This window comes from Athene cunicularia, assembly GCF_003259725.1.
Source record: "Athene cunicularia isolate RWA chromosome 20 unlocalized genomic scaffold, athCun1 chr20_part2, whole genome shotgun sequence".
In the NCBI taxonomy this organism is placed as follows: domain Eukaryota; kingdom Metazoa; phylum Chordata; class Aves; order Strigiformes; family Strigidae; genus Athene; species Athene cunicularia.
In genome coordinates, this window is record NW_020799126.1 from 672487 (window position 1) to 684261 (window position 11775).

An 11775-nucleotide genomic window follows, 5' to 3' on the forward strand; every position below is an offset into this window, starting at 1 on the left:
GGCTGTGGCCGTGGCCGTGGCACTGGTGGCTGTTGCTGCTGCTCAGTGTCTCTCTCACTTTGCTCCCCCCAAAGCGGCTCGGAGCGGAGCAGGAGGGTGCTGGCACCCGACAGCCCCCGGCTGCAAATCCTCCGCACACCCCTGCAAGCCCCCGACCCCGCCAGGGCCGTCCCCGGTGCCGATGGTGCCGTGTCCAGCCCAGGGCAGCCCTTGTGTCGAGACAGAGGGGGGAAACCTGTCATCCCCCGCTCGCCTCCCGCTCCTCCCTGCATCCCCGAACTTCCACGGGCCCCGCAGATTCCAGACCATCCCCTGGGCATCGCGGTTCCTACGGGAGCAGCCGGGGCGTGGGGGGATGTCATGGGGGGCTGGGGGTGCTCCGGGGTCTCTGGCTGAGCCGAGGGTCCCAGGGAGGGTTTGGGGCAGCCCCTCTCCGGGGGATGCTCCATCGTGTGCAGCAGGGCACAAGGATCTGAGGACAGTGAGGGGTGAACAATTACCTCCCAATGAGCTAATTACGTGCAGAAACAGCACAAGGCTGATTAAAAAAAAAAAAAGAAAAAAGTTATCACAAACTAAAGAGTGTGTGGATTTACGGCACACCAGCTGTGCCGTGAAAACTGCCTGTCACCCAGAGGTAGGCAGGAGATTGCTTGTGCCTCCAAGAAAGATCTTGGCAGTTTAAAGGAGTCTTGAGAGACATCAAATAAAAGAAAATGGGGAAATAAATACAGAGGGGAAGGGAAAAGGAGAAAAGGAACATGAAGGATGGCAGGAAAACCCGAGTCTGAGGTTCCAGGTGGTTTTCAGGGTGGATTTGGGCTGGGCAGGGGCAGGACAGGCTCACGGGCAGTGATATTACAGCCCCCCCAGCTATTCCCTGTCACCCCAGGAGCAACAGGCGGCTTTCGAGCGTTCCGTCAGCAAAGGCTTCATTGCTTCAACAGGCAGCTGACCCGCAGGACAGAGCTCGGGCATCAGCAAACCGGGTGGTTCATGCAGAGTCCACCGGCATCGATGGGGGAACTACCCCCGCGTCCCTGACAAAGCCCAGTAACGCCCAGGGCAGGTGCTGGTGTGAGGGTCCTCCAGACGACCAAGAGACCCCATGGCTTTGGGTCCAGGCCCCGAAAAGAGGCCGACACGTCTGGGTCTAACGCGGCGATTGCTGGCAGGCAGCTCCCTGCCCTCCCTGAGCTGGGTGCTGGTGGGCAGGGGGCCATGGGCCTCTCACCCCCCGCAGCCAGACCCCCAGCGCAGCAGGGTCTGGCCTGAGCCCCCGGGGGTCACCAGAACCAGCCACCCGTAAAGGCTTGAGCACCCGCTGAGGCTGCAGAGAGGGCTGGACTTTATTAAACCCGAGCGCGAGAATGCCAAATACACCCACGTCCTTCCGAGCGCCCACCAGAGTCGGAAACACGGCATTTGGAGGCAAAGCTCCTGCGTTCCTTCCTGTAGACAGGATGCCGCGTTTGCAGGGAGAAGACCAAGCTGTGTGAGGCTGGGTGAGAAACGCGGTGGGCGTCCTTCGGGCAGGCGGGGCTCCCACCCCTCCGGGGGGGACGGGGCGAACCAGGGGTCCCTTCCCAGCCCGGCGGCCCCAGCTCAGGCCGACAGCACCACGAGATCCTGGTGAACAAAGGGGTTCACCTTCCCTCTCACCAGCCTCCGCGCAAGCGACGGGCGCCGCCTGTTCTCCGGCGCGGGGCTGAGGAGCCAGTGGAGGAACCTCAGGGAACACCCGAGCTCTCACCTCCATGACGTCGATGTCCGCGTTGGTGAAGTCGATGTTCAGCAGCCTGGGGAGGGGCACCCCCGCTGCCAGCACGCCTGCGGGTCACAAGCACGGCGGGAGGGGGGGTCACTGCTGAGCTCCTGCCCAGGGCTCGGTCCCCAACCCCATCCTCCCCGCGTGCAAACCCCTCCCTCCGCGCGCGCAAGGCTCTCTGGAGAGGTTTCGTGCGGTGGGACTTGGCGCTTCGGCAACACACGTTGTTGTTTGCTCTTGCCCTGCCAGGGGGCTGCGGGGCCCCTGCCCCATGGCGTGGGGGTTCACTGCCCGGCAAGACGCTGCCGCCTGCCACGAGCCTCCCCCGGCCGGTGCAGGCTGGACGTGCTGGCTCCTCTCACGCCGAGGCGAGCTACACCTCCCGGCACTGCCGTGGGGCACGCAGCCCCGCACACGCCAACGCACCCGCGGGGTAAGAGCTCCCTTACTGTTCACTGCGGGCAGGAAGGCAACGTCGAAAATCTGCCCAAGGAGCACCTTCAGGAGCGAGACCTGCAATGGGGAGAGGGGTCAAGTAGCGCCGCTGCCGGTCCCGCGCCAGCCCGGCCTCACCGCGGGCACGTGGGGACGCGCCGCTCACACCCGCTAAACCCATCCTGAGCCCCCATGCTCCAGCTCCTCACCCAGCTAATGCAGACTCCCTGTCTCACAGAAATTGGACTTTAAGCATTCTGTGGCCAATTTTTTCGTCCCAAAATAACGCCATTCCACGGGTCCTTCCCCCCGGCTGCCCGCTGGAAGCCAACCGCGCTCTGTCCGCAGGTCTCCTGCAGCAGGAGAGCCCAGGGTTCCTCCCAACTTTTGCCGTCATCCCCTGCGAGGCACCAGGACGAGCCTCCCCCAGCACATCCTGCGGGAGGTCACGGACGTGCGTGGGACGGTCTGTGGCTCACTGAGGACCCAAAACCTCTCCCTCTCAGAGAGGATTTTTTCTGAAAACTGCTCATGGATCATCCATGAAAAACAAATCCATCCCCAGAGGTGACAAGGTGCTGTTCAAAGCTACAACCGTTACACCGTAACTGGCCCTTATTTCTCCCAAGCCAGTGTCTACCAGCACTTCGCTTTCTGCAACAGTTTTTTACATGTGCTGAGGCTGTTTGTGCTCTTACATCAAAATCACCGATGGATGAAGACACCAAGGACAGACCAGTCCTGCAGGAGGAAGCAGAGGTGAGTAAAGTGCAGACTTTCCTCTGCTGACCCAGACCCGCCGATGCCCTCATCGTCACACAGCCCAAGAGGCCCCATGTCCACACCCCCCCTGGCCACCCCCCAGATGAAGACCAGTGTCCTACTTCTCCAGGCCGACTCTGATCTTCAGTTTGTTGTCCCTGACTGAAAACTGGGCCAGCAAGGAGGTGTCCTGTGGTCAAAGAGAGAGGGCAGGGCAGGGGGGGCTCCTCCAGCCCTTGCCCAGCCCTGGCCCAGCCGTGTCACGGCGGGTGCAGGTCCCATCCTGTGCCCGCGGGGAGGGGTGCAGGAGGAATTCCCACACGGGTTTCTCATACATACGATATTCAGAAGGCAGAGAGACTTCTGGGCATCATGCGAGTGAATCACCATCACCTCTGCTGTAGCCCTGAGCTGGATCGCACCTTTATTTTTCTTTAAGGTCACCACCGGTGCTTCGGGGACTGCAATTTTCAGCAGCAACTCACGTGGCTCGGGGTATGCTTTAAAAACCTGTCAACAGCCACAAATGGAAAGTTTCTGCTGGCAGGACCACAAACGCTGCCGTAACCAGGAGGCACAGAGCAGGCTGCCTGCTCCGGCAGCATTTGTGCAGCGCCGCGCCCAGGGCACAGATCTGACCCCCAGCTGCTCCAGCCCGACGGCCGGTGTCTCGGGTGGCTGGGGTGAAGCCAAGCCCCGCGGTGCCCCGAGCCCCGCATCGGCTCGGACAGGGCGGCCCCGCGCTCCTCCGTGACCCAGGAGAGCCGCAGCAGACAGACAGGGGGACAAACCGGGCTCTGGCCTGCTGCCGGTCCCAGCTTTGGACCGAGGTCAGAGCTCGTTCAATTCCGTGGGACATCCGAGATGATGTCTCTGAGGAGGGAGGGACAGGGAGACCCCCTGCCCCGGGCGCTGCTTCTCTGACCGGGTTACGTGTGGTGCAAGAGGGAGCCAGGACTCACGGCAGGAACCAGGGCCCCAAGGGTCGACGTTGTCAGCGGCGGGAGCTCAGGAAACTGTGACAAAGAGAGAAATGGTGCCTCTGTGCGTGGCGCTTCCCGGCAGAATCTGCGTTCACCAGCAACACCCGAGGCTTTTACCCCGTCGCTCCCTCGCGGTTTCGCCCCAAGATAGCAGAGACCCCGACAAACGGCGCGGAGGCACGGCGGGAGCGGGCTGGCATCGCCGAGACCCGCCAAGGCCAGAGCTAAGCCCCGCTCCCCACTCACCACGCCGTTGGGGATGTCCAGATCCAGGGCACCCTCCCTCTGCAGCGCAGACAGCGTGGAGCCGAGGAAGCTCACGGAGAGGCCGAGCTGGGAGGAGCTGGTGTCCGCCATGGCGGGCAGGGGCGGCATGGGGACCCGTGGGGTCGCGGGGACAGTCTCTGGCTCCCCCAGCGGAACGTCCACCAGGCCTCCTGCCTCTTGCCTAACGACAGCCTGGAGGTGCAGGGGAAGGAAGCGGAGGCCAAAACGTTCGCAATATTTGCCTTTATGGTCAACTTCATGCTCCTTCAGCGTGAAATCGCTGCATGCACGACCACGCCAAGGCAGGGGCCGTGACGCTTCCTTCTCCAAAGCTTGTGAAACCCAAACCCCGCTGCGCTCTCCCGTGACGGCGGCAGCCAGAGCCAGGCACCGAGTTGGCACCTCCCTGAACTTTCCACGGTGACCTCAGAGTCCACCGCTCAGGTGTAGGCAGCCCAAGGAGACCTCCCCGAGCCCCAGCAAGGTATCCCAACCCCCGTGCGTGGATGGGAGGAGAAGGTGCAGGACTTACGTTCAAGTCTACCTCGAGGAACTGGCTGGTTACCAGGGGAAGGCTGGACACGGTGTACTGGATACTGCCCAGCACACCCAGGGGCACCAGTGCTGGGGGAGAGCAGGGGAGTCAGCGATTCCCTGCCAGGCTTGGGTGCAAATTCCCACTCCCCTGCCCAGCAGCTCTCCTCCTCCCAGAAGAGCCCTGGCCCAGGGCAGCTGCTTGGCCCCATCTCCGCGTGCCCCGTGCTGAGCAGTAATGCTGCAGGAGACGTCGTTTCCCTAACGAGCCGCGTGTGCCACTGACGGAGGGGCAGCTCACAGTCCCCGTGGATGCCACCTTTATGCACCCAGGGGTCCTTCTGCCCACAATTAGACAGGGAAAAGCGAGGTGTGGGGAGGGGAGCGCATCCTGCAGCGTGCTGGGGCACTGCTCCCCTGGTGCTCCCAGCATGGGGCAGACCTGGGGTCTGCAGGGGGAAGCGGGGGCTCTGCTCTTCCCAGCTGGGGTGTCCCGGTCCTCATGCAGCCAGAGCAGAGGGGACACGAGGGGCAAGGCAGGGCAAGGCGTGGGACCCCGCAAGTACTTACAGTTCACGAGACCCAGCTGGTCACTGACGAGTCCCAGGGCGATGTTGACCACGGGGCAGAGCTGCAAGAGCCGGGGAGGGACAGTGAGTGAAGCCAGGACAAGCTCGGCTCTGCTGAGCTTCCCCCAGGGACGGGACCCCCGGGCGTGGGGGGGCAGCGCCCTGGATCGGGCCCTGGAGCCCCCCTGGGGTGGCTGGAGAGGCCCTGAGGCTTTGAGGGTGGAGAAGAGATTCGATCAGCCCAGGACTGGGTGCAGAGCCTCGCTAGAAACTCCCAGGCTCTTGGGCAGAGCTGCCCCAGGCCCGCTGGCCTTGCACTTGGAAGGAGGCAGCAGCTTCTCCCAAGCAGACGGGACGTGGCGTGTGTCCCCCACCAATCCCAGACCCCTGGGCGGGCGGGCGCACTCAGCAGCGCGGGGCTAGCGGCCGGGACACGAGCGATGCCGCGGGGAGCTGCGCCGTAGCTTTTCAGACTCATCTTTCCGGAGCAGAGAGCTTCTTTCTGACTTACCAGATTAGGGAGAAGTCTGTTCAGGACACTTGCCAATAAATTATCCACAACTGGGAGCAGGCTGTGGAAAAATAAAGGAGCGCCGTGAAAAAAAACCTGCTGCAAAGTAAATGGGTCTTGTTAAACAATTCCCTGTGAACAGCACAGACCTCCCGGAGCAAGGCAATTGCAGCAGCAAAGCGAATGCTTGGATTTTGCATGAGGTAAAGTGTAATTTGCATCCCAAAATAGCCAGTGGGAAATTTATTGCTGCCTTTTATCTACTGGCGTCTCCTTAGCCTCCCTGAATGAGCAGAAACAACCTCAGCCCAAGTGGTTTCTGTGACTCACAGCCCACCTGTTTCAGAAGACCCCGCGCGGTGCCTGTTAAAGGGACCCGTGAATGTGGCACATGGGACAGAGACGACCCTCTGGGGCTGCTGTGGGGACGATTTTACCGTGACTGCATGAGGGGCACGCAGGAACCACCAGCAGCAGCCCTTTGCTCAGCCTCGTGACGTGGCGGGCGGGTGACTGTCACCTCAGGGACGGGGCTGCCGGTGCCGCAGTCAGTCACCGATGGGGAAACGTCCTCGTGCCGCCGCCACTCCTGGCCGGGGCCGGCAGAGCCCGATGGCACAGCGGCTCACGCCCGCATCGGCGTCTACCCCCGTCACTCACCCTCTCAGGAGTCTGACTTTAATGCCACCAAGGAGGGTATCGCATCCTTCTGCCACCAGCTTGGGGTAGCCCGTGCCGTCCATGGTCAGCCTGACCCGTGACGTGACGTTCACCTCCACCGCGATGTCGAGCAAGCCCAGGAGGCTGCGCAAAGGGAAGGGAGCGACCTTCAGAGCAGTGTCCCCCCACCCCCCCGAGATACCCGTCCTGGTGGTGCCACCAGCCTAACCTACCTCTTGGCGTCGAGGGCCGCCCGGGTGTAGAGGTTGAGGTGGACGCCGACGCCAGGCAGGAGCCGCAGGGACACCCTGGGGAGCGTCAGCCCCACGATCCTCAGCCTGAGCGACAGCCAAGGGGACACGACGCATGAGGGCTCGGCGCCCAGCACCCCACCGCCCGGCTCTGCCGCTCCCACAAACCCACCGCGCGAGGGCTGGGCGAGGCAGAGGCCGTTTACCCCAGAAATGGCAGAAGACACCCAGTTCCCCCAGTTATCGTCCTGGTTTAGTTATTTTGCGGTTTTATCAGAAGCTTTGTTCTAGTCGCTGCCTTACTGCTTGTGCTTCTGCCCGGTGCCGGCTTCAGTGAGTTAAAATGGGACGGTGGCAGCCAAGGGGGGGTTTGCTGGGGGGGCAGCGCTGCCCGGCCGAGGTGGCTCCGTGCACCCTCTACGGACGGGCAAGAGCCTTTCGCTGCTGTTTAACTTCCCTCGAGCGGCTCCTGAGGCTCTTTTAGCACCAGCAACGCAAACCTGGCGGAGCTTCCAGGCAGCACCAAAACTCCAGAGCAGATCCGAGCATCCCCTGAAGCCCCCCTGCCCCCCAGACAGCGCGGAGGTTGCCCCCCCGGGAGAGCGGCGGGTGCTGTCCTTACCCGGTCAGCCCCTGGACGGTGCTGAGCAAGTCGCCTTCCCCGAGGACGCCGAGCAGGCCGCCGCCCCCCAGCAGCCCTCCGTTGCCAAGAAGGCCGCGGGGGCCACCGAGGATCCCCGCCGCGCCCAGGACACCCCCATCACCGAGCAGACCTCGCTGTCCCAGCGCTCCTCCAGCTCCCCCCGCGGGGATGCCACCCCTGGGGACGTCGCCACCAGCCGCCGGCCAGCCTCTGGGAGGGTTTCTGGGCCCAGCACCCTGCAAGCCACCACCAGCATCACCCCCTCCACCGAGCAGCCCTCCAGTCAGCCCCCCCAGCAGCCCTCCACCAGCGCCGACCAGCAAGCCACCAGTGACACCAGCAAGCAGACCACCACCAAGGAGCCCTCCCCCGAGGCCGCCCGGCGGGTCTCCCCTTCCATCCGTGCCGGGGCGTGCGCTGCCGAGCGGCACCTCTCCGAGGGCGCCTTGGAGGACCTCGCCTTGCCGGAGTGAGCCTGTAAGAGCTGGAGACATCGCCCCCCGTCAGCCCCCGGCCCCCGCCGCAGCCTGTCAGCAGGGACGGGCGGGCAGCTGCCAGCCCCTGCCGGCACCGTCACATGTTGCGTTCCTCAAGCGTGGGGTCGGGGGGCTTGTGCTCCCCGTCACCATCGTTGCCTGGCCCAGTCTCCTGCTGCCTGCTGCCAGTTTTCCCCATATGTGATGTAACAGGGAAAGAGCTTTGGGCTCCAGGGCCGGAGGCACCTTAAGGCCCGTGTGAAGCAGCGCGGGGAGTGTGTCTGCAGCCGCGCCAGCAAGACCGAAACCGGCGCGGCACAGGGTTGGGCGCTGATAAATCTTAAACGTGAGATAACTGAGGTGCCGTGCGGCTCACAGCTCCCGAGCCAGGCGGCTCCCGGGAGGAGCAATCCCCCACACCAGCAACGTCTTTCTCCATTTAGGACCCCGGCCAGGTGAAATTTTAATTCCACAAAAGAGTGACTCCGGGTCCAGTGTGGAGGGGGGGGCGCTTTGCCTCACGCTCTTCCCCTGCCATGTGCAATTCCCCTCCCTTCCCCGGCCGATGGCGCGGTGCTGGTGCCACCCCAGGGTCCCTCTCCGGGGGGGGCAGTTACTCACCGTCACCTAAAACCCCTTTGCTGAGCCTGAGGACGGCGGCGCTGGGCTGGCTGAGCGCCCGCGGCAGCAGCGCGTACAGGAGGGCGATGCCCAGGGCCGGTGCCATGGTGACCCCGGCGCGGGACCTGGGGAAGGACAACGGGAGAAGGGTGGGGACAGGCTGGGTGAGCCCGGAGGTGAGGGGCGCTCGGATAGTCCGAGTGCGGGAAAATGTTTCCGTCGGTAGAGACCACGAGCTGTGGGAGGACCAGAACACGGGTCGGGAACCGGATCTGGACACAGGTGCGGGGACGGGGGTGTCCGTGCGCACCTGCAGGACGCTGTCAGGCCACTTTCTGCACAACCCCAGCGCCTGTTGGCTTATTCCTGTTGCTGGGTACCCCGAGCCACCTGCACCTTTCCAGCCCCGGTCGCCGTCACATAAACATACCGCAGGAAATTGTTACTCAGAACCCACGGACTACACCGAGCCCCCCTCGCTAATAACGCCCCTGTAAATGGGTATGCAAATTAATGCTGCAATTATACCACCAACTAACGTTTGGAATAAAGCCTTTCTTTGTAAAATGGCACGTTTTAACCCTGTAACAATAAAAATAATGATAACAACCGTAAAAGGAGATTGCAACATAAAAATCCCTAACTTCTGTCAAATGAACACTTTTTTTTTTTTCCTTCGGAGAAGGGTTTTCATTTCACTGTAGCAACCTTCTTCTCTGTTTCTTTCAGGCTAGGCACTAAATATAATCTAGAATTACTTACCCGCATTTCTACCATTATTGGTATTATTCCCACGATTTTCCCTTGCTCGCCGGAGCACATTGTAAAGCTTGTAGGTGAAACAGTGGCTCTCGCCCCCCAGGCTTCCAACACCCTGTACCACTGCTGGGACCGTCTGGCTTTACCTTACCCTGAATTTCAAAGCCTGGCTTTGGTCCTCAGTGCTCAGCTCGGGGTCAAGGGCAGGGCGGCCACAGGCACCTCCGCTCTAACCCGTGGGAGCAGCGGGCACTTATATAGCGAAGCTGATGCAGAAAAGGTGGAAAGATGCCTAAATTGTCAAAGCTGGGCTACCAGATTGAGTGTATAAAGCAATATTTGTGGTTTTAATATATTCCAATATAAATAAAGATTTGTAAACCAGAGAAAAGCATTGAGCAACAGGTTATTGGACACCCCGTTATCGGGCAGAGCTCTTACCCGAGAGCCCAGAGCTCCAGCAAAGGAGGAGCCCGAGCCTGGGGCTGCAGCACCCGAGGGGGCCTCTGACCCCGAAGGAGCCGTGCTGGAAAATTTGTTCCAGGCAAATCCCCGCAACCCCCCGCACAGCGGCTGTCACACACAAACCGCAGCGGGGTGATTTTCCAAGCTTCCAGCAAGCACACGGGGAGGCTCCACAGAAGCACCTGGAGATTTTTATCTCCTTTAACACTCGACCTGAGAAGCAGTTCCTGAGGTTCATCCCTCTCATCCCCGCAGCCACAGACACTATTTCCACAGCCTCGGAAAAGCCCCTGCAGGGGGGGGGGACGGGGTCGCCGCTCCGCTCCGAGCACACAAGGGCCCTTTGTCCCGGTGTCCTCAACACAACGACCCCCTGAGACAAAACGCGCTGCAAACGACCTGGTGCACCTTACACAAGAGGGGGGTAAGACACCCCTGCACAAAGCAGCAGGGAGGCAATGTCAGCAAACGCTTTGCTAAACCCGCCCCGTCGAGCCCGTCCTCTGCCCCCCCGGCCCGGCACAAGCGGTGCCCAAGCACCCCCCGAGCTCTGGGGGCAGCTCCTGACGGTACCGGCTTGTCGCGGTCCGGCCCAGGCTCCGGCTGCGCTGCCCGCGGCGGCGACCAAGGGATGCGGCCACCAGAACCCAACCGAATAATTCCGAGAGAGAAATACTGAGACAGACAGAGATTTTATTGAAGGAGCAATATGAGAGCAACCCTTATGCCTAAGGAAGAGCTCAGCTTCCTGGCTGCGGACGTGAGGAGGGACCGCAGAACCCCCCAACACCCACAGCCCAGCCGCCGTGCCAGGACGGACCGGAGACGGTCACCTGTGTCCCCATGTCCCTCCCGGGCCACAGCGGCAGCGCAGGGGGTCGCTTGAGGGAAAACAGAGCTGGAAGGAGCAGAGAGGGGCCGGGCACGGCGCCTGCCTCAGCCCCTGAGCTGGGCCAGGGCCCCTCCCGAGCAGGATCCCTTCAGAGCCGTTTGGTGGAGAGAATCGTCTGCCTGCGAGAAGCGGCACAAAAAACATTCTGTTTTCTCACTCGGACTTCCACCAGCTTTTCCCTGTATCCCGGGAGTGGTTTTCCTGGGCGCCCAACACAGGCCCCTGGAAAACCCTGAGCAGCCCGTGGGCAATGGGGTGGCCGGGGGGGCTCTGGCTCGGCAGGGCCCTGCCCGGGGGGGATCGTCCCTCGCTCCCCAGACGGCCGCGCTGGGGCACATGGATCCTTACATCGGTGACGTCCACCTGGGCCTCCCTGAGGCTGGCGTTGAGGGTGTTGGGCAGAGGGACCGACACGTTCAGGGCATCTGCGAGAGCAAGCGGAAGCACCTCGTCACGGGGGGGGACGACCCCGAACGCGGGCAGAGAGGGAAAGGGGAGAGTTTGGAAGAAGAGGGGACCCAGAGCCCGGCCGTACCGTTGATGGCAGGGACATACGCAGCTTCAAGGACTCGCTTGAGCCACCCTGCGAGCGGGGAGACCTGCGGGGAAAGGAGACGTGGGTCTGAAGACGAGAGCAACAATTACGGGGATGAAATCATCCAGGTCAGGCTGATCAGTTCAGCTCTGTCCCTGCTCATCAGTCCAGCTTTGTTCCTGCTTATCAATTCAGTTCTGTCCCTGCAGGCTGCTCCGAGCCATGAAACACAAACACCGGGAAGTGTCCTTCAGCGAAACCCTTCCAGGACTGAGGGTGAGGGAACGCACAGGGACACGCTCTTCGGGTCATTTCTCCCGATTATTCCTCCCCCAACACCCCCGTGCGCTGCCAGCAAGTGAACACATACACCCAGGGCACTGGGGACCGGCAGGGCGGGCAACAACTGGCCTCTGCCAAGAGAAGAAGAAACAGAGACTGAAGAAAAATTGGCATTTTGGTTCTCCTTCCCTACACAGTGTCTCTGGCCATCAGGCCGCTCGCGCAGCGCCGCCGTCCCCAGCTGTGAGCACTTACACCGAGAAGGTTGAGTCCCGGGGGTGCCCGTGTCACGTTGATGCTACAAAAGATAAAAACAAGGTGGAGTCGGGGTGCACCAGGTGCAGCCCCCCCCCCCCCCCCCC

The 11775-nt window shown here is 62.1% G+C and overlaps 1 protein-coding gene and 1 long non-coding RNA gene across 2 annotated transcripts; both read right to left on the minus strand.

The window, feature by feature from the left end:
* Positions 1 to 1463: 1463 nt before the first annotated feature.
* Positions 1464 to 9470, minus strand: LOC113487707 (BPI fold-containing family B member 4-like). Its single transcript, XM_026862397.1, has 16 exons — positions 9391 to 9470; positions 8481 to 8605; positions 7363 to 7867; positions 6723 to 6827; positions 6490 to 6633; positions 5830 to 5890; positions 5320 to 5380; positions 4748 to 4839; positions 4195 to 4407; positions 3928 to 3981; positions 3305 to 3475; positions 3088 to 3155; positions 2902 to 2944; positions 2218 to 2281; positions 1754 to 1830; positions 1464 to 1629 (listed from the first exon to the last, which is right to left on the minus strand). The coding sequence occupies exons 2-16, from the start codon at positions 8584 to 8586 to the stop codon at positions 1606 to 1608; spliced, it is 1788 nt and encodes a 595-aa protein (XP_026718198.1). The 5' UTR covers positions 8587 to 8605; positions 9391 to 9470; the 3' UTR covers positions 1464 to 1605.
* A 907-nt stretch (positions 9471 to 10377) lies between these two features.
* LOC113487709 lies at positions 10378 to 11716 on the minus strand. The gene is made up of 4 exons (XR_003399830.1): positions 11669 to 11716; positions 11132 to 11195; positions 10945 to 11021; positions 10378 to 10715 (listed from the first exon to the last, which is right to left on the minus strand). It is a non-coding gene; the product is annotated as an uncharacterized LOC113487709 (long non-coding RNA).
* Between the last annotated feature and the right edge of the window lie 59 nt (positions 11717 to 11775).

What these genes read in the sequence shown, in the direction of transcription:
- LOC113487707 (XM_026862397.1), bottom strand. Translation starts at nt 8,586, where the DNA reads ATGGCACCGGCCCTGGGCATCGCCCTCCTGTACGCGCTGCTGCCGCGG. An exon ending in ACCGTCCAGGGGCTGACCGG is followed by an intron (nt 6,828 to 7,362) that starts GTAAGGACAGCA and finishes GCTGTCGCTCAG; the next exon opens with GCTGAGGATCGTGGGGCTGA. An exon ending in ACAGACTTCTCCCTAATCTG is followed by an intron (nt 5,381 to 5,829) that starts GTAAGTCAGAAA and finishes CGGCTCTTGCAG; the next exon opens with CTCTGCCCCGTGGTCAACAT.